Source organism: Cervus elaphus, chromosome 20 (genome assembly GCF_910594005.1).
Source record: "Cervus elaphus chromosome 20, mCerEla1.1, whole genome shotgun sequence".
Lineage (NCBI taxonomy): Eukaryota > Metazoa > Chordata > Mammalia > Artiodactyla > Cervidae > Cervus > Cervus elaphus.
Genome location: NC_057834.1, coordinates 79,405,317 through 79,431,466, shown reverse-complemented (window position 1 = coordinate 79,431,466; position 26,150 = coordinate 79,405,317). Strand labels below are relative to the sequence as shown.

General features: G+C 36.0%; 1 protein-coding gene across 2 annotated transcripts in view; it reads left to right on the top strand.

The window, feature by feature from the left end:
* The first annotated feature begins 875 nt into the window (after positions 1-875).
* SH3GLB1 (SH3 domain containing GRB2 like, endophilin B1) overlaps positions 876-26,150 on the top strand; it is a 45,786-nt gene continuing 20,511 nt past the window's right edge. The window contains exons 1-6 of one of the 2 annotated variants that reach the window (XM_043875559.1): positions 876-1,292; positions 12,784-12,925; positions 15,951-16,079; positions 18,479-18,612; positions 20,164-20,256; positions 24,298-24,384. In XM_043875559.1, coding sequence (XP_043731494.1) covers positions 1,221-1,292; positions 12,784-12,925; positions 15,951-16,079; positions 18,479-18,612; positions 20,164-20,256; positions 24,298-24,384 — 657 coding nt within the window. In that variant the 5' untranslated portion in view covers positions 876-1,220. The remainder of the gene's footprint in view (positions 1,293-12,783; positions 12,926-15,950; positions 16,080-18,478; positions 18,613-20,163; positions 20,257-24,297; positions 24,385-26,150) is intronic. The other variant, XM_043875558.1, reaches the window with a different exon arrangement.

Here is a 26,150-nt window from a genome sequence, read left to right as displayed (position 1 = left end):
TTCAAGCATAGGCTGTATCCTTAAAGCTTTTTTAGAAGATACTTGGAACTGCAGGGTTTTGAACAGATTTCACATCATATTCCCATTAGTTATTAAAATTCACATCATATTCTCATTAGTTATTAACATTCGCCTCGCTAAATCGTTCAGCATTATTCTCTCTCACTCACCCTCTTTATACTTCTTTGCGTCCTCCATCCCGCACTTAGTGTCTCGGGGGCCGTATTCTGCACCAAGTAGGCACCTAGTGTTGATTGTGTAGCCCAGCGTGTCCACGGTCACTCAGTCACAAAGCCCTTGCGCAAGCACAGAGAAACAGAACTGGCCCCGGGGATGGGAGCTGTCCCTGAAAGTCGTCGAATAACCGAACTGAGAGCTTCCTGAGGGCAGGGACAGTCTTGTTCAGCACGGTGTCTGAAGCACAGGACTCAGTTCTGGTACAAGATGGATAGTCGATAATGCCGAATAAATGAAAAACAGGTTCGGTGGGAACATTTAACTTCAACTCTATTCTGCAAACGTTCGCCGCGTGCCATCCAGGCGTCAGGGAACCAGTAGGGCGCGGGTGCTTCAAGATGACAGGGAACTGTTGGTTCTAATTTCACATACTGTAATTCTATGCCACAATTTCCATACTTTCACTTAAAACGGGGAGCTTGGGTTCTCTCTGCTCGCGGTTCCCAGGGGCTTAAGTACAAACACCGAGCGCCACAGCCGCCCGGAGGCGCGCCCCTAGCAACGAGCGCAACCCTCCCCCCAGCGGAACTGGCGGAGCTCCGGGCGCGTTCAGCCGCTCAGCCGCGGCGCTCCTGAAGGGGTCGCTGTTCCCGCGATAACCTCTATAAAGGCCCCGCCCCGAGGCCCGCTCTCGCTTCCTCCGTTGGGGACCCGGCCGGGCAAGGCCCGGGCCCTGCTCTGTGTCTTGCAAGCCCACCGCGAAGCCCGCCGACGTTAGCGGCATCACTCCAGGCGGCACAGGCCCTGGGTCTCGGCCGCTGCCGCCTGGACGCGCGGCCGGCTTCGAGGCGGTTGTTCTCTCCCCTCGCCCCACCCTCTCTCTCCCCCTTCACGGAAACGACAGCTGCGGCGGCGGGGCTGGCGCCGCCTACCTCCACCTACCACGTCTGCCCCCGCCACTCTCGCCCGGCGCCCCAGCCCGGCCGCGGCGCCTCCGTCTCCCCGCTAGGTCAGCCGGCTGCTCCGCCCGGCTGACGCCCAGGATGAACATCATGGACTTCAACGTGAAGAAGCTGGCGGCCGACGCAGGCACCTTCCTCAGTCGTGCAGTGCAGGTACCACGGCGGGAAGAAGGGGTGGCGACGCCCGGAAGGGACAGGGAGGGGTCGCCCGAGACAGCCGCGCCCTCTGCACCCGGCTTCGCCGACCGCCCGACTGGCCTGCCGCGGCCGGAGGCCCGGGTGATGGGCGCGGCCTTGTGTCCCTCTGGGCCTGGCGGCGGTTTTCCTCCCCCTTCTTGCCCAACCGCCGCTCCCGGGGAAGAGAGGCGGAGTGGGGACAGGGCCCGGAGCTTCCTCCCTTCTCTGGAGGACACCTTGAGTTCGGCTTCGGGCCGAGGCACGGCACCGCCGGCCTTTCTGACCCCACGGCGCCGCCGCTCGTGTGCCCTCCCTCCCCGGGCGGGCGGAGGCTTTGCGAGTCCGCGGGGTAGTCGAGACCATTCTTGCACCACCCCCACCTTTTCATTTCGTCTCCTTCTCTCCTCGCCGAGTTCAAGAAGGAAGTTTCCTTTTCCTGCCCCTCAACCCAGGGAGCTGCCAACGCAGTTCCCTGCCGTCCTCTCACCCTCAGAGGAAGGTTCCCGGTCTTGGCTGTCCGTGGCAGAAATGGAGATCGCCAGTTGGCGTCCGGACTTTGCCAAAGCCCCAGACCTTGGGGGGTTTCCTCTCACTTTCGAAATGGGAAGCGCTGACCGTAGGACAGTGAGCGAGAAGAAGATTCATGTTGTGCTTATAGTCACAGGGACATTTTTCAAGTAACACTTTAAGGGGAAAAGTTGACTGTCTCGTGGTATTCAGAAATAAAGGAAGTGTCGGTACTAGGGAACTTGGACAGTTTTCTACAGTCATCACCCACATTATGCCAACTAAGTTAAATCTACCAGCAGATGTAAATTTCACCACAACACGGGTTGTAAACAGTCTGGTGTTTTAAGTTAATGACAGTCACAGTAGCAACAAAATTCTCTTTTGTAAAGAAAAATCAAAAATAGTTTTCTTATGTAATATGCCAAGTTGAAATGTAAACCATGTGTATTGCATTATTACTTTCCTTGTCCCCTTTACTCCAGTTTTATTGGTACAGTTGATCTTACATTGCACCATTTTTGGCAAAGAATGGTAGAACTAGATCAGGGTAATGGCTGCCAATATTGTGAGCTTTTGGTGTTATTTTAATGCTGATTCCCTGTGATTCTAGGTGCTGAATGCAGATTTGGCACTAGGTAATGCCACTCTTTTCAATACAGCTAGAGGGACTTCCCTGGCAGTCCAGTGGCTAAGACTACATGCTTCCATTGCAGGGGGCACAGGTTAGATCCCTGGTCAGGGAACTAAGATCCCACAGGCCCCAGCAGCCATAAATACATACATACATACATATTTCTAGATGTTTTCAGGTACATAATCCGAACTTCTTAAATAGGACATATATGTTACAAATTGATTTAAATAATTGATAGACTTGATTTTAAAGATCTGGCAAAACTCTCAAGATGTACTTTCCAAATAAGTTTCAGTTACTCATTTTAAATTTTCTAGGAAGAAGTTTTAAAATTCTAATCTGTTAGTTATCAAATAATTTTCAGTCTTAAATACTTAAGTGCTTACTGCATGCCTGTGTGTCACTACTATTTTGGACACTAGTGTTTCATAATCAACATAATGTCTGCGCTCCTGGAGCTTACAGTCTAACAGGAAAAAACAAACTAGTAAATACATCAGGCGGTGATGTAGAAAAAGGCCAAAAGGTATAGGTTAAGGGCAGGAGGAGTGGTTGTTGCCATGATGGTAAGGGCAAGCCTTTCTAATAGGTTCAAATGCAAAAAGTGACAGATCCCAATTTTTTTGGAGTAAAAACATTTCAGGCAGAAGTAGCAAGTGTAGAATCTGAGGTTGCAGGGATATTAGGGAGACTAGTTAAGGAGCTGTGGCCATAGGACAGGCAAAAGGTGATAGGACTTAAATAAGAATGATAGCAGGGGAGGTTCAAAACCTAACCAGTATTGCACAGTATATTGACTCTGGAGTATGAGAGAAAGATGAGTCAAGGATGACTCTGAGGTTTTGGCTTGAGCCATTTACGAAGGGAAAAATTTCAGGAGGAGCAGGCTCCTTTGATACGTCTTTTTATTTTAAGTCTGTGTCTGTTAGAGGTACATTTTAAAATATTTGTGAACTATCATGTCTGAGAATTGCTTTAAAATGTTTCAGAAGGAAGGGTGGGTAGTTGAAACAACATTGGCAAAGGGTTCATACTGGGTTATGGGTTCATGAGATGTTATTATACTATTATACTTCCATGTTTGACGTTTTCTGAAATTTTTTAAAATATGTAAGGAAATAAAGATGGTTCCAAAATGTAATGTGCAATTTGGAGTGCTGTGTGTAGTTTTCAACAAAACACTGCTTTCTCATTTTGGTATTTAGTCAGTAACTGAGTTCCTACTCTAAATTGAGTTGACATCAGTGTAGTGTCAAAGTGCCAGGTTTAATGCTAAGAATAGTGTAAGAGCTAGGCCAGTTACTCAGTATAAGCAAAAAGAACAGTCAGGATGGAATTTAGCTTTGATATTTCTAAATAATTCTATTTAAATCAAATTACACCTTAAGGAATAGGCCATTCTCTGGTTAAACAACTGCCATATTCTTTCATTTTACTTACAAATTCTAACTTAAAAATTAAACATGTTCCCTATTTTAAAACATAAAATCAGACTACTTAAGTATATAAATGAGTCTCATCATTCAACTCTCACTCTTTTAAAATATGTTTTTATACATCAGTACTTTAAAAAGTAAGGTAAATGTATAAATGAATAGGGGTATATCATTCCCTAACAATTCATTTGGGTGTTTTTGTTGTTAGTAATTTCTTCAGTAGAATACAAAAGGATCAGGTAATTTATCCTTGATAAATTGGTAAAGTGTCTTGAAAGCCATTAAAATCCTATCTTTTCAGTAGAGATTCCTTAATTGAGAATTGAATACTTCCTTTCAGCCTTGTCTTTCCTCTCCTCATGTGAAACACTGTATTTCCATCAAATTATTTTTTAATTTCAAAAATATCTTGTACTTTTCTAACTCTGGATTTTTGTTCACACAGTTAAATTCATCTTGAATGCCCTCCGCTCCCTTTCTGTAACCTCTCCTTCCCTCAAAATACAACTTCAGGTCCATGTGAGACCGCAAGAACTTGACATGAATTCTGTGGCAATTCCTGTGTCATTCTTAAATTTTGTGTGATCATGTGGCATTTTTCTTCTAATGAATTATTATGTAGGGTCTCTGAGAGGTCTAAAATTTTGTTACTCTATGGCTTTCATGTCATTAATAAGATCATATGACCTAAGGAATCAACTCTCCATCTTATTCCCCTCTCACAGGATCCAGCATGATTTTTGTTTGTTTTTGTTTTAATTTTTATGTCATTTTAGCCAAGCAAATAGTAGCTATATGCAGAGTTTTCTCTTTGAATCATTTAACATGTTAAATAATTGTTTTCATTAGTTTTTTTCTAACATTATATATGCTGACCTTGGGGTTGATTTAATGCTAATCTAAAATATTAAACTCATTAATTGAACCTATATTTATTGAGTACCTCCTTAGTACTTGATATTGAAGAATACAAAGATGAATGACACCCCAGTTAGTGCCCTCAGGGACTTCATAATGTACTCTCAATTTGTCATAATTATTCTTTGTAGTAAATTTCCATTTTGTAAATTATTATTCTTCATTTGATAAATCTTTCAAGTGGGTACATTTTTAATTCAGAATTGATACTGAAGCGAAAAACTTTGCTCACCACCATTAAATGATACATATTGTCTATATCTGTATAATATTTTCATACTAAATTACTAAAGGAAGGGAGTTCGTTTTCTAACTTTGTTAACTGCTAAAGTTGCACTATAAAATTCATGAACACCAGCTGTTTTCTGATGAGGAAAAAGTCTCTAAACTAGTTGTAACTCTAACCTTTATCTTCCATCTAATTTAACAAGCACAATAGTGTATCTAGGCTGGAGAAGATAAATTCTGATGCTGGCCTTCACCAACTCCTGTCAAATCCTATCTGGAAGAAATTCCACTCTCTCTCATTCCATTTCTTTTTTTTAATGAATGAATTCTGAAATTCCATTTCTCTTTTTTTTAATTTATTTTAATTGGAGGCTCATTACCTTACACTATTGTAGTGGTTTTTGCCATACATTGACATGAATCAGCCATGGATTTACATGTGTTCCCAATCCTGAACCCCCCTCACACCTCCCGCCCCATCCCATCCCTCTGGGTCATCCCAGTGCTCTAGCCCTGAGCACCCTGTCTCATGCATTGAACCTGGACTGGCGATCTGTTTCACATATGGTAATATACATGTTTCAATGCTATTCTCTCAGATCATCCCACCCTCACCTTCTCCCACAGAGTCCAAAGTCTGTTCTTTACATCTGTGTCTCTTTTGCTGCCTCACATATAGGGTCATCGTTACCATCTTTCTGAATTCCATATATATGTGTTACATTTCTTTTACAGAATTTAATTGCAGTAACTTTACCATGTCTCTGAAATTCTAATAAACACAGTGCATTCAAAGGCCATATATTTTCTCATTCTGTAAAAACTCTGCATGTTTAGTGTTACCCAAAACTGTGTTCACATGCTTTGGTGTTATTTTCAGTAATTTAGTAAACAACTAGATAGAAGATGGTTTGTTAACCTGATATAAAATAGTTACGTCTGAGCTTAAAACAGTAGTTCTCGGTCTCAGCTACACTTAAAATTACCTGAGAAATCTTGACAGGCTGCTCCTCAGTCCAGTTAAATTAGAATCCTTGGGACTTGATTTGGCATCAATATTCTTGAGAGCTCCCTTGATTCCAAGGAGCAGCCAAAATTAAGAACCAATTGAGAAGAATCTAGTTTAGAGTTCACTAATACATTCAGAGTTTGTGTTATACATTTGCCTCCAAGAAGTTTAGATGTCTTTTAAACTATTACTTTACCCAGAGAATTGATGGTTAGAGTTTATGTTAGTAGATGTCTTTGATCACACAGCATTTTCACTTGTCCTTTTTTCTGTCTAGTAAATCAAAGCATAGAATCCAGGCTCCTTATTTCATACTATAGGCTATGTGTCTGTGCTAGTAAAGGAAGGATTATAGTACCTGGCATAATGTGGCTGACTCAAAGACAATCCTTTTCTTAAAGTAATGTTCAGAGAAAATATATAAAAAGAGGGGGTTGAACTTTCCCAAGTCGTTTTACTGTTACTACTGAAATATGAAAGAATACTACATTATATTACATTTTAGAGAACATGATGTTTGAATTCCTATGATTTTTTTGCTTTCTGACTTTCACTGTAGCTTGTTTTTCACAGAAGGTTTTGATTATTAAATGGTACTGCTATACAATCATTAAAATATTAATACGTGCTTAAAATCAAATGTGGTTTACAATGAAAAACTGTCATCGCTAATTGACTACAAAGTCAGTAATGATTTTGGACTTAGGGATTTTGAAAACTGAAAATTTTAGGGTAAAATTTTAAATTTTTGACAATTAGGAAAGGGATCTTTCTTTAAAAAAAAAAAAAGTATTGTCCTTCTGATAAAGATACCATCATAATTTTAATGCTGGAGCTCCAATAATTTGGCCACCTGATGAGAAGAGCCAACTCATTGGAAAAGACCCTGATGCTGGGAAAGATTGAAGGCAAAAGAGGGCAACAGAGGGTGAGATGGTTAAATAGCATCACTGATTCAATGGACATGAATCTGACCAAACTCTGGGAGATAGTGAAGGATGGGGAAGCCCAGTGTGCTATAGTCCATAGGGTTGCAAAGAGTCTAGCACGACTTGGCAACTGAACAACAGCAACAAAATCAAAATCCTTCAGGGCAAGAGCCACGTTATATATACATCTAAATATATATATGCTAAATAATATCTCACATACAGTAGAAAAAAAATATGTATCCTCCATAAATATCCTGGATTAATAATTCTCCTTAATTTAGTTGATGTAACTCATCATTTTCTGTAGTTTAATGTATTCTTTAAAATGTTTTAGAGGAAATTTTATGTACTAAATATTGTACTGTTTTGTTATTGTAATGTCATACCTTGTGATTAACAATGGAAAAAAAACCTTTAAATTCCCACAATGATAAAAATTAAGGGAAATATGTCTTTTACAGTTGTATGTTTAAATAATATAAATTTTTGTAATTGCAACTTAAATATGTGATAGCATTAGCAATGCTCTTATGTCCCTTTTCCTCCCCTTTATTTTATTTATTTTAGCTAGAGTTAAACTAATCCTTAATTTGATGGTGATTGAATATTATGTAGGAAGGAGAGGTAAGCTTTAGGATACAGCTCACCAGAGTGCTATGAACAAATAAGGAATCACAGGATATGTTTAGGTAATGGTGATAGAAAATATCAGTTGCTTGAAATCAAGTATTTTACTGAGAGGGTAGCTCATAGTATAATAAGACTATGATTCAAACAGATATGAGATTAAATTCCAACTCTGACATTTTAGGGCAAAATTTTAAACCATTCTCAATTTCTTCACTTAATTTATGATTCTTACCTATGTAACAAGGTTTTTTTTTGGAGTACTTGATTCAAAATGCAGAGCGACTGTTTTTTGCTCTCAGAAAAAAGCAAGTAAACATCAGAATTTATTATTGGTACTTAAATACATGATCCTTCCCATAGAACTACTATTTTCTTTTTTTTCTTTTTTTTTAATTTTTATTTATTTATTTATTTTTTTTGTCATACATTGATATGAATCAACCATAGATTTACACGTATTCCCCATCCCGATCCCCCCTCCCACCTCCCTCTCCACCCGATTCCTCTGGGTCTTCCCAGTGCACCAGGCCCGAGCATTTGTTTCATGCATCCCACCTGGGCTGGTGATCTGTTTCACCATAAATAGTATACATGCTGTTCTTTTGAAATATCCCACCCTCACCTTCTCCCACAGAGTTCAAAAGTCTGTTCTGTATTTCTGTGTCTCTTTTTCCGTTTTGCATATAGGGTTATCGTTACCTTCTTTCTAAATTCCATATATATGTGTTAGTATGCTGTAATGTTCTTTATCTTTCTGGCTTACTTCACTCTGTATAAAGGGCTCCAGTTTCATCCATCTCATTAGGACTGATTCAAATGAATTCTTTTTAACGGCTGAGTAATATTCCATGGTGTATATGTACCACAGCTTCCTTATCCATTCATCTGCTGATAGGCATCTAGGTTGCTTCCATGTCCTGGCTATTATAAACAGTGCTGTGATGAACATTGGGGTGCACGTGTCTCTTTCAGATCTGGTTTCCTCAGTGTGTATGCCCAGAAGTGGGGTTGCTGGGTCATATGGCAGTTCTATTTCCAGTTTTTTAAGAAATCTCCACACTGTTTTCCATAGCGGCTGTACTAGTTTGCATTCCCACCAACAGTGTAAGAGGGTTCCCTTTTCTCCACACCCTCTCCAGCATTTATTGCTTGTAGACTTTTGGATAGCAGCCATCCTGACTGGCGAGTAATGGTACCTCATTGTGGTTTTGATTTGCATTTCTCTAATAATGAGTGATGTTGAGCATCTTTTCATGTGTTTGTTAGCCATCTGTATGTCTTCTTTGGAGAAATGTCTGTTTAGTTCTTTGGCCCATTTTTTGATTGGGTCATTTATTTTTCTGGAATTGAGCTGCAGGAGTTGCTTGTATATTTTTGAGATTAATCCTTTGTCTGTTTCTTCATTTGCTATTATTTTCTCCCAATCTGAGGGCTGTCTTTTCACCTTACTTATAGTTTCCTTTGTAGTGCAAAAGCTTTTAAGTTTCATTAGGTCCCATTTGTTTAGTTTTGCTTTTATTTCCAATATTCTGGGAGGTGGGTCATAGAGGATCTTGCTGTGATTTATGTCGGAGAGTGTTTTGCCTATGTTCTCCTCTAGGAGTTTTATAGTTTCTGGTCTGACATTTAGATCTTTAATCCATTTTGAGTTTATTTTTGTGTATGGTGTTAGAAAGTGTTCTAGTTTCATTCTTTTACAAGTGGTTGACCAGTTATCCCAGCACCACTTGTTAAAGAGGTTGTCTTTTTTCCATTGTATATCCTTGCCTCCTTTGTCAAAGATAAGGTGTCCATAGGTCCGTGGATTTATCTCTGGGCTTCCTATTCTGTTCCATTGATCTATATTTCTGTCTTTGTGCCAGTACCATACTGTCTTGATGACTGTGGCTTTGTAGTAGAGTCTGAAGTCAGGCAGGTTGATTCCTCCAGTTCCATTCTTCTTTCTCAAGATTACTTTGGCTATTCGAGGTTTTTTGTATTTCCATACAAATTGTGAAATTCTTTGGTCTAGTTCTGTGAAAAATACCGTTGGTACCTTGATAGGGATTGCATTGAATCTATAGATTGCTTTGGGTAGAATAGCCATTTTGACAATATTGATTCTTCCAATCCATGAACACGGTATGTTTCTCCATCTGTTTGTGTCCTCTTTGATTTCTTTCATCAGTGTTTTATAGTTTTCTATGTATAGGTCTTTTGTTTCTTTAGGTAGATATACTCCTAAGTATTTTATTCTTTTTGTTGCAATGGTGAATGGTATTGTTTCTTTAATTTCTCTTTCTGTTTTTTCATTGTTAGTATATAGGAATGCAAGGGATTTCTGTGTGTTAATTTTATATCCTGCAACTTTACTATATTCATTGATTAGCTCTAGTAATTTTCTGGTAGAGTCTTTAGGGTTTTCTATGTAGAGGATCATGTCATCTGCAAACAGTGAGAGTTTCACTTCTTCTTTTCCTATCTGGATTCCTTTTACTTCTTTTTCTGCTCTGATTGCTGTGGCCAAAACTTCCAACACTATGTTGAACAGTAGTGGTGAGAGTGGGCACCCTTGTCTTGTTCCTGATTTCAGGGGAAATGCTTTCAATTTTTCACCATTGAGGGTGATGCTTGCTGTGGGTTTGTCATATATAGCTTTTATTATGTTGAGGTATGTTCCTTCTATTCCTGCTTTTTGGAGAGTTTTAATCATAAATGAGTGTTGAATTTTGTCAAAGGCTTTCTCTGCATCTATTGAGATAATCATATGATTTTTATCTTTCAATTTGTTAATGTGGTGTATTACATTGATTGATTTGCGGATATTAAAGAATCCTTGCATTCCTGGGATAAAGCCCACTTGGTCATGGTGTATGATTTTTTTAATATGTTGTTGAGAACTACTATTTTCTAAACAGGCTTCCTATAATCAAACTGTCTCACTCATACTTAAGGGTTCCATAAATTCACTGTCACTGGATCAAGAAACAATAGGAACACCTGTGTTGGTCCTCTGTCCACCATCTTTTTATCTTTGTATCCTTATTGTCAAATTATGTATGTACTTGTTAGTTGTCTTTCTTTGTCAATATTTAAGTTTCCTTAGAGACAAAGCTTGTCTGTTTTCTAGCTGTTGAAACCCATGTGCTTAGAATAATACCTAGCATATACCTGGGTGTTTAATAAATATTTGTTAAGAGAATGAAAGGAATGAACAAATACAATATTAGATATACCTGCTTACTAAGGAGCTAAGTGGAGAATTTTTTTCTACCGATCATCCTTTATAAATGGTGTTCACTCGGCTGTATTCCTTTCTGTCCTATTGGTTGCTTCATCTGTGAAATAATCTAATTAACCATGGGAGGTAGATTTCTAATATGTAAAATTTTAATGTATACCTTTGGCAGGTCTGTTTCTTGGAATGTTCAGGGATCTATAAAAAACACCAGCATCTCTCTTAAGAATTAGATTGCGTCATTACCTAGCTGCCCTTGGGGTCAGGGTTTTGATTTTTTCCCAGTGCCTCTCCCATCCTCAGTTACAGTGCACTGCAACTGTATGAGCCTACGCAATTGCTGTGGAATTACTGTCTGCCCTGCTATTCTCAGTTCCACCCAGGGGTTGGCTACAGGCAAGTCTTTAAAAGACCTAAAGTTTTACAAAAACTATTGCAGCTATTCCTAGGCCTTGAATAAGACCTTTAGTAGGAGTGTAACAGAAGTCTAAGAATAACATTCTAAAGGACCTTTGAGCTAAAAATGCTGACTGATAATCAGTTGAAATCAGTATTAGACCAAGAAGGATGCTGAAAGAAACAGATAATAAAATTCAGAAAAATGGAACTACAGAAGGTATTTTAAGAAATGATAGGGAAAAAAAGTGAACATTAAATTTTGTTATACAGAAATGTGTGCTGTGTGCTTCGTCGCTCAGTCATGTCCAACTCTGCAACCCCATGGGCTGCAGCCCACCAGGCTTCTCTGTCCGTGGGGATTCTCCAGGCAAGAATACTGGAGTGGGTTGCCTCGCCCTCCTCCAGGGGATCTTCCCAACCCAGGGATCCAACCCAGACCTCCCGCATTGCAGGCACATTCTTTACTGTCTGAGCCACCAGAGACAAGTCATGACTAATGAGTACAGAGTTAGCGATAGTGATTTACTTATGTTTTAATGGGAAACCACATATTCTAGAGAAAAACTATTCATGATAAACAACCTGAGTCATTGCTTCTAGTATTTAATTAAAGTGTCCGGAAGTCTCCATAAAATCTACACAGAAATACTTTTTACCTCTTTGTTATTCTATGGGCAGTGCTGCCTTTCCTCAGAAACAAATATACTCAAGATAATAAAAATTGATATGTTGAGTCTTTTTAGCTACATTTTATGATCTTTAAAAAGATGCCTCTGTAATATGAATTGGGCTCCCATGATAGCTCAGTTGGTAAAAAATCCACCTGCAATGCAGGATGTTCCAAACGTTAGTCCATAAATCAATTGCTGGAACATATCTTGAAGAAACAACTTGAATGATAATTTCCCAGAACATCCCATAGAAACCTGTCTAACTAGATGTGGTTAAAATGCCGATGATACAAAGCCACATTAAACATAGTAGCTGTTTTTAAAGTCAGAATAATAATTACCAGGCACTGAACAAAGTGATGTACATACATACCCTTACTTAAATTCTTAAAGTACTTTAAGATATGTACTGTGTCTCTTTTACGATGAAAGATACCCAAGGAAAAAAATATTCAAAAGCTTGTTTAGGTCACATAGTTAGCAGTACAGCCAGGATTTGAATTCAGATCCAGCTGGCTCAAAAATGTTTACTCATTATGATTGGTATCCTACCTTTATATGTAAGAAATATTTATATACTTTATATATAAAATAGTATGCCAAATTTTCTATCATTCACACCATACGTTTTAGCAGAACTGAGGGTACATATTAACTATGGGATACAATTATCCTAAGTGCCTTAGCATTATCATATCCTAAGAGGTATGGATATATTACCAGAGGGGCAAAAAGTAGCCTGCATATGCAACAGTTTAAGAACAATTATTTGTATGTCCAGGATTGTTTGGATTTGAGTTTTCTTTTTAATTACTGATATAGATTCCTAAAATGTATTTGGGGTATATTTAATTTTTTTTTTTTATTATACAATCAATAACAGTTCACAGAAGAAAAACTTGGCCAGGCAGAGAAGACAGAATTGGATGCTCACTTAGAGAACCTCCTTAGCAAAGCTGAATGTACCAAAATATGGACAGAAAAAATAATGAAACAAACTGAAGTGTTATTGCAGCCAAATCCAAGTAAGAAACTTTTTACCTTTTGTCTACATTATTGACTAATCTTATTAAAAGATACTTTTAATAGGTTTTTTTTTTAATTTTTTTTTTTAAGTTTTAATGGCTGTTGGAAAACATTTTCCGGTTATGGCTTTGAGGTCTGTGTTATTTTGTATGTGTGTTTTTGGTAAAGAGGGTGATAAACACTTCATTGGGTATCCTCTAACAAATTGACAGATAACGTTTTTAAGGCCTTTGTAGAATCCTCTTGAAATTTCAGGCAGCAGCTTTGAATTTTAAGAGTTATGAAAACTTGTGAAGATAATATTCCTTCCTCATCCAGGGGAGAACTGCCCCTGTGTGGTTAAGAAAAAAATGCCCCTATACAATTAAAGGAAAATTACATAGAAACTTAGGCAGTTACCAACTATTTATGTTTAAGTTTTACGTTTTTACACAAATTACCCCATTTGATTTTCAGACAACTCCATAAGGCTTTTCAGATCACCTAACTCAATAACCTGGCATATAAGATGCACAATGATTGTTTTAATTGAAACTCACAAGTTAGCATTTTGTTCAGTGTAGCATAACTAATTAAAAGTAGAACTTGAACTAGAACAAGGTGTATTGACGGGGAGCTTTACAGATAAAAACTAAAGGACAAAATCAACAATAACAGTTCCTGCTTTCCTTCCCCCTTTCCCCAGTGTTATTGTGATCATTTTGTGAAATGCCATAACCTTTCTTTCAGATACTACCTCCAAGCTTTAAACTTTGTTGCTGTTATAACCTCAAGCACCATATTGCCCAGACCCTTTGCACCCACCAGGCTCCTCTGTCCATGGAATTTCCCTGCAAGTATACTGGAGTGGGTTGCCATCTCCCTCTCCGGGACATCTTCCAGACCCAGGGAATGAACCCACATCTCCTGCGTTGCAGGTGGATTCTATAATGCTGAGCCACTGGGGAAGCTCAAGCACTATACAAAATATTAATAATACTGTGCCATTTTAGTTAAATTATGGTGACTTTAAAATAGTCCTTTTATTGTTTGAGGCCTATTGTCTTTAGACACTGTGTGTTATTTCTTCCTCATTTAAGGCTACTTAAATAATATGCCATGGCACCTAAAAAAAAAAAAGCAGTGGACATTTTTCCTCTTGTTTTTAGCTCTAGCCATAGTTCCTCCAGTATGTAGTCTATCCTACAGCATGTTTTTGTGGTTGGCAAATAATGTCACCAACATTGTTGGACATTTCCAACAATGTTGGAAAGGATATCAGTAGAAAGAACTACCGTAGCTCACATAATTTTATTTCAGTGTTTAGTAACAGTTGTTTTTGTGTTTTATTTTGTGCTCTCATTATAAAGTTACACAGATTTTAAGTGGTTAGACCGAATCTTTTTTCTGTAAGCCCTGTTATTTTTAGTGTATGATTTTCCAGAACCTAGAATTTTTCAGAAGTGTACATTGCATTATAGTGGAATTGCCTGCATTTCTTGTTAAGATTTTATTATGACTTTTTGATACCCTGAATGAAATATTTATTTAAAATACACCAGTTTTTTTTTTAATTGAATGAAATCAAATGGGATTCAGCTTTAAACTTTTGACCAAGTGGATAGACAGGTGGCAAAGATATGAATCACTCTCACAGTCAGAAAATGAAATTCTGAGATTTAGTTAACATTTTCCAAGGGTTTTTGTTTTCAACTGACTCTTTTTGGTTTTAACTAATTTAAAGGTTTTTAAATTCTTACTTAAAAACTCTTCTGATGCTGCACCAGAGTCTACCACAAATCCAAGTATTGTTCCAACCGCATATTTTGTGTATTAAAATGAACACTTTTGCCAACTTCTGAAGTGTTTCTGTTATTGGTTCAACTTATTTTTGAAATTTTCAGTGCACTGTGTGAAGCTTGTGGAGGAATTATGTAAGGTGCTTAGAAGGAAACTATTTAACTTCTTTTTGGATCATAATTTTAATTTATATTTAAGCATTTTTTTTTCTGGAAACTTTTACTTTTTTCTTATTTATCTCTGAAATATCTCACTGTTGGAAGCAATGTCAATGTGAATTTCTTAAATATGATAACCAAGTGTTTACTCAGATTTTAATTATTTTTTTTCCTTTTCATTTGTGCTAACTCCTACTACTGCTCTTAACCTTTTGTGTTTTAAACTTCTTTTTAATGATAAAATCTTTTGAATGAATACATGCTCAGATATTTATATACTTTAAACATAATTAAATAAAATTAAGCCAAGAAATCGTATTGCTGATCTCTGTAAACTATTCCAAGTCTGGACTATTCCACTCCTTAAACTCCCAGTATTTAACCTCTAAGAGGGAGATTGAGCATATAAGCAAACTAAAGCACAGTAACAGTGGCAGAAGTATACAACTCTTCAATTTGTCTAGGTACGTTATATCCATATTTTTACAGCTGGAAATCCCTGATTTTAAAATTGTAAACACATATTCAAAAATTAAAAATTAGACACTATGAATGGGTCTAAGGCCGCTTCACTAGATATTAAGTGAATACCAACGCTTTCTGAAACTTAAAATCCCATAAAATATTTATAATAGTCTTGAAAAATCAAAGTGTTAGTCACTTAGTTGTATTTGACTGTCTACAGCCCCATGGATTATAGCCCGCCAAGCTCCTCTGTCCATGGGATTGTCCAGGCAAGAATACTGGAGTAGGTTGCCATTTCCTTCTCCAGGGAGTCTTCCTGACCTAGGAATTGAATCCAGGTTTACTGCATTGTAAGCAGATTCTTTACTGTCTGAGCTACCAGGGAAACACACTTCATTTTTAAATGTTTTTGTGCCAACATATTTTATCATATTTTTAAAATGTAAGTTTCTTAGAGTTATATAATACTCTAACATGCAAATGAAAAATTATATATTAAGATACATACTTGAAAGCATACTAATTTCTTATTTATTTTACAAAGTGATAAATGGCTAGTAGGGGAACAACAGTCTTTCAAATAGCTTTTTGAAATTGTTGGTAATTTAAACTTTTTTTCTAGATGCCAGGATAGAAGAATTTGTTTATGAAAAACTGGATAGAAAAGCTCCAAGTCGTATAAACAACCCAGAACTTTTGGGACAATATATGATTGATGCAGGGACTGAGTTTGGCCCTGGAACAGCATATGGTAAGTGAAAGGCAAATGTCTGCCAAGAGATATCTTTACTTTTAGATCTTTACTTACTTAGAGACATCATTAATATTTATCTAGTATTAGTAGAATCAGTTTTAACTTCAAATATTTTGTGTTAAAATTTTAGATGAAGTGATAAACATAACCACCAAATATATACAGTATGACTTAATATTTAATATATTTAAGCGTATATTCTGAGAATTCACATTATCTTTTTAGGTCTAAATAGGTATTCCCATTGAATCTTGCAACTTCTTTGTTGTACTTCTTGTGATATATTGCAGTTTCTGTTTGTGTCTCCTCGAGTTGATTTTTCTTTTTAAAGCTTTCCTGAGGACTTATCTCTATAATGTGCATGGCACAAACTAAGTGTTTAAACTAGTGCTTTTATTACACGAGTAATGTCAATACCACAAAAATGTTAACAGTGGTTATCCCTGAGTGCTTGTTAAGACTTCTGCGAGAAATTGGTCTTTATTTGGATTGTGAAATGATAGGTAAATTAAGTGATTTTCTACATATATAGTCCTGATTTATGTGTGCATGTGTGCTAAGTCGCTTCAGTCATATCTGATTCTGTGCGACCCTATGGACTATAGCCCACCAGACTCCTCTGTACATAGAATTTTCCAGACAAGAATACCAGAGTGGGCCGCCAAGCTCTCCTCCAGGGGATCTTCCTGACTCATGAATCAAACCTGCGTCTCTTACGTCTCCTGCATTGGCAGGCTGGTTCTTTACCGCTAGCACCTCCTAGGAAAGCCACCTGATTTATAATAGCACATAAATTCTGAGACTAAGTGAACATAGTTTTAGTAGTCCTTATGTCAGAAGGACCTGAGTACTGAGTACTGAATGGTGGTAATCCGTTAACTAGCTTGCAGATGTACAACTTTGAAACTTTTTTACACTATGTTCTTCAAAATATAATTCTTTCAGAAGTCTGAAAATGCTTTAAATTTCTATAGTTTTACTTCTAAATTTTAACTGTAAATTTCAGGAAGACTTTATATATATATTGATCAGATTTGTTAATTGCCTTCTTATGCCAAACTCAGTTAGATGCAGGGGTCATAACGGTACATGAAGGACCCAGCTGTTTCCTTCACCAAGCTGAAGGTATAGTAGAGCAAAAAACATTCAAAAGCCTTCTAAATTTGTTTCCTTTTTAACCTGCTTTACCTGTTTATACCTCTAATAATTCCATTGAATGTACCCTGATAATTGGAATTGGGCTTTGTGAATCTATTTATTGGTAATTAATAATAGCTAACAATTGAATACTCCAGGAACTGGGCTAAGCACTGTATAAATATTATTTTAGTAAATCCTCACTTAAATCCTACTTGTAAATTCTGTTATCTCTGTGTAAGGACAAGGAAACTAAGTCTTAGAGAGGTTACATAATTCATCTATGATCACACAGAGCTAGTAATTAAAATGTAGATCTGTATCCAGAATTTGAGCTCTTAACTACATGTTATATTATTACCTTTCTTACAAATTAGATCTAATGTCATCTGAACATAAAGGAATTAAGATCCACAGGGGGGAAAAAAAAAAAGATCCACAGAACTAAAGCTTATTAGAGGTATATTGGTCCTACTTGCAGTTAGAACCAACCTTGGAGTTCTTTTTCTCTATTTTCCACTGAATTTGTCCTATTTAAATACTAGGCAGTGTGTGCTGCTGAACAGATTTTTTTTAAACTTAAGATACAAATGTATACTATTATTTATAGACACTTGAAATAAGTACATAAATATAGAAACAAAAGAATTTTTACCTGGTCTACTTATTAATATATTTTAAGAATTATACTTTTATAAGCATATCTGTACTATTTGACCTGTGACCATAAATATTTTTAAGTGTATCTGTCCTCTTTTGTCCCATTGGTAGAGTTAGTACAGTTAACTATGATATGATAAAGAATTTATCTTTGTCATTTTCACTTACATATTTATAATCTTAAATTTACTTTCAAAATAAAACTACCTTTTATGTGTGTGTGTGTTCAGTCACTCAGTCATGTCTCACTCTTTGTGACCCCCATGAACTGTAGCCCACCAGACTCCTTCTGTCCGTGGAATTTTCCAGGCAAGAATCGTGAGCAGGTTGCCATTTCCTCCTCCAGAGGATCTTCCTGACCCAGAGTTTGAACACGCGTCTCTTACACCTCCTGTACTGGCAGGTGGCTGCTTTACCACTGCACCACTTGGGAAGCCCAAAACTATCTTACCTACAGTTAATTTTATTTGATTTTTACTTAAGTAAACAAGTAACAACTAACTTTAAGGCAGATCAGGTAGCTGATTTATCTTAACATGATTTTCTGACATTACCATACAGTGTTTAAAAAAAAAAAACAAACTTTTTCTCCATTGCAGGTAACGCCCTTATTAAATGTGGAGAAACACAAAAACGAATTGGAACAGCAGACAGAGAGCTGATTCAAACATCAGCCTTAAATTTTCTCACTCCGTTAAGAAACTTTATAGAAGGCGATTACAAAACAATTGCTGTGAGTTGGAAAATGTTCATTTTTTTAGTAAAACAATTTAGGTGTATACTTACAGGTAAAAACTTGCAGTTTTTAATGAGCAGTTGCCCTCTTAATGACTTTGTAGATATAGCAGATTAGAAGAATTAAATAATCAGAAGAACTAAATAATCTAGCAAGATGTATATTCCAACAGAATACAAAACTAACCAAAATAGAGGATTATTAATGATACAAACTCCACTTCTATGTCACTGTAGTGTTATTGAGATGTCTTTACATCCATTCTTGTTCACTACCAGCACTGAAATCTAGATAGAAGTTCCTGGAATGATTATTAAAATGTGGCACAAATTATGTTCTTAGTAGAGCCATACATTTAAACTGGGAGCCAGAATCATCATGACTGGAAGCTGTATTTCTGGCTATTAGACTTCCTGTCTTTTTGTATCCCTAGAAGTCTATTATCTTCTTTTAACACAGGTGTGTTTTATTGCTGAAATATAAGGGAAAAAAAATCACTTCCCAAACCTAATCTATTAGTCTATTATTTTTTTAGTTTAAGTTTTAGTGTTTTAAATGATGGAGAGTGGTGTCCTAGGTGGATATTTTTTTCCTAAGGTTTTTATTGTAAATACTACTTCAAACTTAATTTTCATTTATTTATTTTATTATATATATTTATACTTATATAAATATATTATATATATAATAAATATATTTATTAATATATATAATTTATTATAGAAACTCAGTATGTTTACAGTGAATCTGTGTATAAAAAGTGTTTGGCCTGAGACAAAGGAAAAATCACAAAGAGAAATATAATTGAAAAGAGATTGTCAACAGGATGAAATTTGATACATGGAATCTAAGAACTAACAAAGCAAACAGTAAATTCTTGTAAACTAGCATATTATGAAGCTTGGCATTCCCCTGAGGAATTCTAAGATACCATACTAACATTTGTTCATGATTCGTTCTAATAGATGAAATTCTGTTTTCGGAATAGCAGATTTGCTTTTGGTACTACAGCACAGGGTTGCAAGGAGCTTTGCCCCAGGGCCTCTACCTTCTTCACTTTAGGCACTTCCTAGATTATCTGTAACAGGCTGAAACAGTGTCTCAAGCTGAGCACTACTAACATTTTAGGTGGAGTAATTCTCTGTTATAAGAACTGTACTACATTGTAAGATACGTAGCCACGTCTCTGGCTTCTACCCAGTGGATGCCAGTAACATCGGTCCCCAGATTATGACAACCAAGAAGATATTGCCAAATATTCCTCAAATAAGAGCAAAATCACAGAATATTAAAACTAATATTCCTTTGTTTCTACCACCACCTGCCATCTTTCCCAGGTATCTAGAATGTCTCTATCGTTTTTAGATTGCAGATAGTCAGAAAATGGTGTCAGACGCCTGAAAGGTCACTTCATGGCCAATTTAGGAATCATAGATCTTTGTTCATCAGATGATTCGTGTGTTTAATGGGAGAATAGTACTTTAAATGTGTGTGCTCTAACTGGATTTTTAATGTCATTAGGCTTTATTTTCTTTCCTATATTTATAGAAAGAAAGGAAACTATTACAAAATAAGAGACTGGATTTGGATGCTGCAAAAACAAGACTGAAAAAAGCAAAAGCCGCGGAAACTAGAGCATCAGTAAGTACTGGTTTTTGTTTTGTTTTTAAATAAAAAAAATCTTAGGTTAATAACTTAAGTTATTAAGCTATTATTAAGTCTTTTCAAAGATTTTACTTATATATTATGCAAGCTACAGTCTATCATTAAGACTAGAATAGGACTTTAGGAAATTATTTTTGTATTTTTTAAACTTTTCAGGACTTTTCAGGGCTTAATACATTCAAATCAGTGACAATAATCATATATCAAGAGATGTCAGTATACTTACTTTAGTGATCCACTTGTTGCTAAAAAAAAATAAAAATTACAAGAGCTCCTAAAAAGCTGTGTCATATTTTGCAAATAACCTCAATGGTAATGGAAAATAAGTCTTTTGGAGATAGATTTATTATATTTGAAAGACAAAAATAGATAGTAATTAAGATGAGAATGAGTCAAGTTTGTGAATGCTTATGTGTACCTTAAAAATTAGATATGACTACCTTTCCACATGTGATTCAAACTGACTGAAGGAATTGTCACCAAGAATAGTTCCAAAAACATTCAGACAGTGGCAGCGTGACCTCCCAGGTGGCTGTTTTGAAGGAGAGGAAACCCATTTAGATAAATAAATTCTGGTATATTTTTCATAAAAGCAACTTCATAGTGGTCTTTTAGGAGTGAAGGGATATGTGTTAAATAAAGTAGTTCATTGATTTTATATATGTATGTGTGAAAACATATAAGTAGATATATATGTAAAACTTTCTTAAAAGATTTTATTTATAAAGCCTCTAATTTAATATAGTTTGTCTCTTCCAAAGTTCGAAGAGATTAATCAGACTTGAATTAGGGCACCTTTAGGGTAGAACAATATAAACAAGTTTGAATTTATTAGATGAAGCTAACAAGTTCATTCTTAACGAGCAAAAGGATATGTTTTGTTAAGAGACGTGACATTCCCACTGCCTTCTGTTCCCAGCTCACTACCACTGCTGGCATCAAGAGTCACTGCCTAGGAGCATATTACCACGGTGCTGGTAGAAGTCTGTTGTGGCTCTATTGTTTTGGAAAAGACTTGGCTTAGAGTGAAATTTAAAACTAGTGACTTGGTATTGGAGAGTGATGTCTTAGAGAATTTACCCCAACAGTTCGTATGAGCAGAATAAATTATTTTCTTCTAGACAGTTGCCCTTTAAAGATTCTTAATTAGCTACTGCTGGAGAACTATCTTTGACAAGACATTAATTTCAAAATCACTGGCTAGTTCACCTCAGAATTTACATGACCTCATCATAAAGAATAGCCTAACTTCCCTGAACAGGCTTTTTGCAGAATCAGAACTTTAAAACTAAATGCCAGAGATGGCAAGAGACTCTAAAATAGGATATTCCTCTCTAAAGTTGCTAATAATAAACTTATATAGTAAAATATGAATTGTTTTTTAAGATACTAATTTCATAATCAGAAAAAAATGTTAAATAAGGTTTATTTGGAATGAAATGTTTGAACAGAATATCTTTATTTGAAATGCCTTTATGTGCCTAGTGATGATGGAGTAACTATTGTCAAATGTCAGCACTTTGTTTAACAAGCACCATTACAAGATAACAATGGTCTACTTTTTACTTGGAAAAGTTCCAGAAAGTTCATTGTTTCAACAGTAAACAAGGTCCTATGATTATTCTAAATTATTTTACCACTGTTATTAAAATGTATATTTCCTTTTGATATATCCAGAAAAGATGCTGACAATATCTCTGTGCATTGTATTGTTGAGAACAAAATTTTTTCGGAGAATTTGCATTTAAAAATAAAATTATACAAATGACTTTTTCAACAATTTAGTTTGTACACAGCTTTTCTAGAATTTATATAATGCATGATACAAAATTTAGCTGTAGCTCAATATTAAAATTATTAGTTTAGATGAAAATTCCCATTTCCTGATTTTACTTGTATTATTTCCCTCTAGATAACTAACTTGCTTTTCTTCAAACTTTATTAGCAGTAAGTCTGAAATACTTCGGAAAGGAAAAGTCCTCTTAGTTTATTATCACATAAAACCTTGAGGCACACCTGTATTTTGTGATCTTTTTTTTTCCTTTCCCTGTGTTTCTCTTCCCTTTCTTGAAGAACAGAGAAAAATTGAAACCACTAGGAGTTTGTTTTGCTTTTTTTTTTTTTTCCTTCTTTGACACATTTCGTGCTTCCTAGTTGGTGGCTAAGGAGGTTACTCTAACCTCAGACTTTCTTTGATTTTACTTCCTTGTATAAATTTCCTCAGATTGTTTTGTGATCAGTTTCTCTGTAAGTAAGGTTTGAGACCTGTGCATATCAGCACTTTTTAAAAAATTTGTTTCCTAGTTTCTTGTGACCTGTTTTTAAATTCTAAATTTACTGAATGCTAATTTTGTACAAGTTGCTTTGCTGAGAAGGAGTTAGTATATAAATAGTGCAAAATCTCTGCTGCCCTCAGTTTACAATCTAGCATAGTAGATTGAATTTTTTGGTGATTTAGCCTTACCAGTAAAATATTTAACGCCTGTATTCAATATTGTGACTATACTAACCTGTTTTATTAGTTAATACGTTGAAGAATGGTAAAGCAATATCAAAGACATTTCTCAAAAATATACCAATGAGCAGAAAAGAGAAAACCTCCCTGAATATTTTACAGTGAACAAAAGTATAGCTTTGAAAATAGTATAAACTTTATAACAGAGGAGCAAAAACAAATAACTTCTTCATCTAAGTTATAAGGCACTGACATTATTAACCTAATCTTAGTCTGCATAAGCTTTTTAAAAAATCATTTTAGAGTGTTGTTAATGGAAAGAAAAAAATCATCTGGTTTCAAAGCTCTCTGATACTGAGAGGTTTAGACGTCTGCTGCTTTCAGGTATCCAAACATGATGGAAAATACATTATCACTAACATAGTGAATATGTCCCTCTGTCCATCTAATCATTTCCACAGCAGTCCAGTTCACTTCAGTCGCTCAGTTGTGTCCAACTCTTTGCGATCCCATGGACTGCAGCACACCAGGCTTCCCTGTCCATCACCAACTCCCGGAGCTTGGTCGAACTCATGACCATCAAGTCTGTGATGCCATCCAACCGTCTCACCCTCTGTCATCCCCTTCTCCTCCCTCCTTCAGTCTTTCCCAGCATCAGGGTCTTTTCCAGTGAATCAGTTCTTCACATCAGGTGACCAAAGTAGTGAAGCTTCAGCTTCAGCATCAGTCCTTCCCGTGAACATTCAGGGCTGATTTCCTTTAGGATTGACTGGTTTGATCTGCTTGGAGTCTAAGGGACTCTCAGGAGTCTTCTCCAACACCACAGTTGAAAGGCATCAATTCCACAATTTACAGCAGTATGTGCCTTTAATGTAAAAACCAAGTGAATTTATAGAACCATCATATAATCCTAACTTTAATGTATACATATTAGAATTTAAAGTTTATTAAAAATACAAGGATTGACTTGCCTTTCATATTTCTTCAGGGTATGCCAAGACCTGGCTGAGGCTGATTGAAAGAGAACGTGGTTGAAGGCATCATATACTAATAAAATAGAAATGATCTTTGAATAGGGAAATTGTGGGTAGGCAGAAGGACTTGCATAGGTGAAAATTCAATAAAAATTTAGGTGATTGTGGCAGTTTTTAAAGTAATGCATCTTCCCCAAATAATTCCAATTTAAAATCAAGCATCAACCATGTTTTTTTATCTTTGAAAACTTGAATCTTTTGAAAAAAATTGAATAGCTATCATAATATGAAAGTATGTGTTCTAATTGCCAAATCCAGCTATACCAAATTCAGATTTTAGAGTCTGAATTTATACATAAATACATAGTACCTTTTATTACACAATAAAAGATGTTAATTTTATGTTAATTGACATAGATACTAAAAGATATTAATTGACAAAACAAAGTTTACTTAGTTGGATTTTTTTTTAAGTAGAAGGCCATTTTATCAGCTCTTAATACTTGTTTGTGTGTTGTGCAAAAGTAACTTTGTTTCACTTTGTTCATTGGTATAATGTGTTCTTTGTCTCTTACCTATGCACTTAAGCAACTAAACTCAGCACGCCTTGAAGGAGATAACATTATGGTAAATTTCTCTTACATGCTCAACCTCCTGCATGTAAAATGGCTGAAGGTTTGTTGGCCTACTGTGTTTTCTACATCTTGAATAAAGTGCCTTCTCTTGCTATTATCTACATGTAAAAGTCCAAAATAGTTGAAGCTATGCATTCATTAGTCTAACAAAAAATAGAGAATGCTAGCTGAAGTAATACTGGAACTTGAAGAACAAAAATTATGTGTTCTAGTTGACAAATTCAGCTCCACCAAATTCACATCTTAGAGTCTGAATTTATACATAAATATATATTGCCTTTTATACACAATAAAAGATGTTAATTTTTTATGTTGACTGACATAGTTATTCAAAGATATTAATTGACAAAATTAACAAAATTTACTTAACTTAGAGAAAAGTATAAGGTATACAAATTTACTTTGCTTCACAGTACCTTCAATGTTTACTTTAATTTTCACCCAAACTCAACATAGAATTAATTTCTTCTTTGTAATTCCAGGCCAAGACAAACCCTAGTAGTTTAGGTATTTCTGTAGTGTTGAGGACTGTGCAGGCAAGCTCAGTCACTTCAGTCGTGTCTAACTCTCCGTGACTCCATGGACTGTAGCCTGCTGTCCATGGGATTCTCCAGGCAAGAATACCGGAGTGGTGGGTTGCCATTTCCTCCTCCAGGGGATCTTTCTGACCCCGGGATCAAACGCATGTCTCCTGCAGCTCCTGCATTGCAGGAAGATTCTTTACCACTGAGCCATGTGTTAATTGACTTAGGAGAGTTGCTGAATAGTGATAGCTTTGAATTAGTAATGAGAATTATTCTGTAGTATCCTATATATTTTATTGAGCTTGATTTGAGGAAATTTTTGAGGTGTTAAGCATATTTAATTTTTTAGCAAGATAGAAATTAGTAAAATCTAAACATTGTCCCAAAACTCATAAGTGTTAGCCAGAAAAGATTTATAGGTACAGTGTTTGTCATAATACTCCTGGGTGTATTACTGCATAGAAGTAGATGGAATCCACTGTTAAGTAGTAAATAATTGGCAGTTTTTATTTGTTAAATCAATTGACTATTTTTATTTCATTAGCACTGTACTAAAAGGAGGGGGAAAAACATGTAATAGAAAAGATTATTATACAGAATATGTAAAATGCATTTGTTTTTTAAACTACTGCAATTATTGAAGCCCTGGCTAAATTAGGGCTTTCCTTAGATAGCAAGAGAATGCATTCATTTATTTCCATTGTCCTATTTATATGTAGGTAAATGAGAAGTAGGAGACTGTTTCACTCATTGGTAGTTTAGTATATATGTCATTTTAAATCATGCTGAACAGTTATCAAGACTTTGTTTCATTTATTAGGCATTTGTTTTACTACTTATGTCATCTACTTATGTTTAACTCTGGTAACTTTAAGTTCATCATTTCTCAAGTTTATTTTGCCTCCCCTCATGGCTCTATCAACATTTTGTGTCCATTTATCCTTGCTTTATTTTAACTTCCTAAAATTGCAGAATTTTGAACCTAAATGAGAAATTAGAAATCGTATACTCTAAACGTCTCATTTTACTGATGAGAATACTAGAACTGAGAGGCGTTAAATATTCCCAGTTTTGGAAACCTGTTATTAATTTAGAATTAGTATAAGACTCAAACATCAGTACTATTAATACATATGAAGGCATACTTTCACAGTATATTAAGCTTTATTGATTTAACTATTACTGTTTAAGCTGTTAATGTGACTCTGGAAAAAGTATGCCATGTGAATTAAAATATTACATTTTTCTATACTAAGCTGTAGAAAATGTTAAATTCCAACTT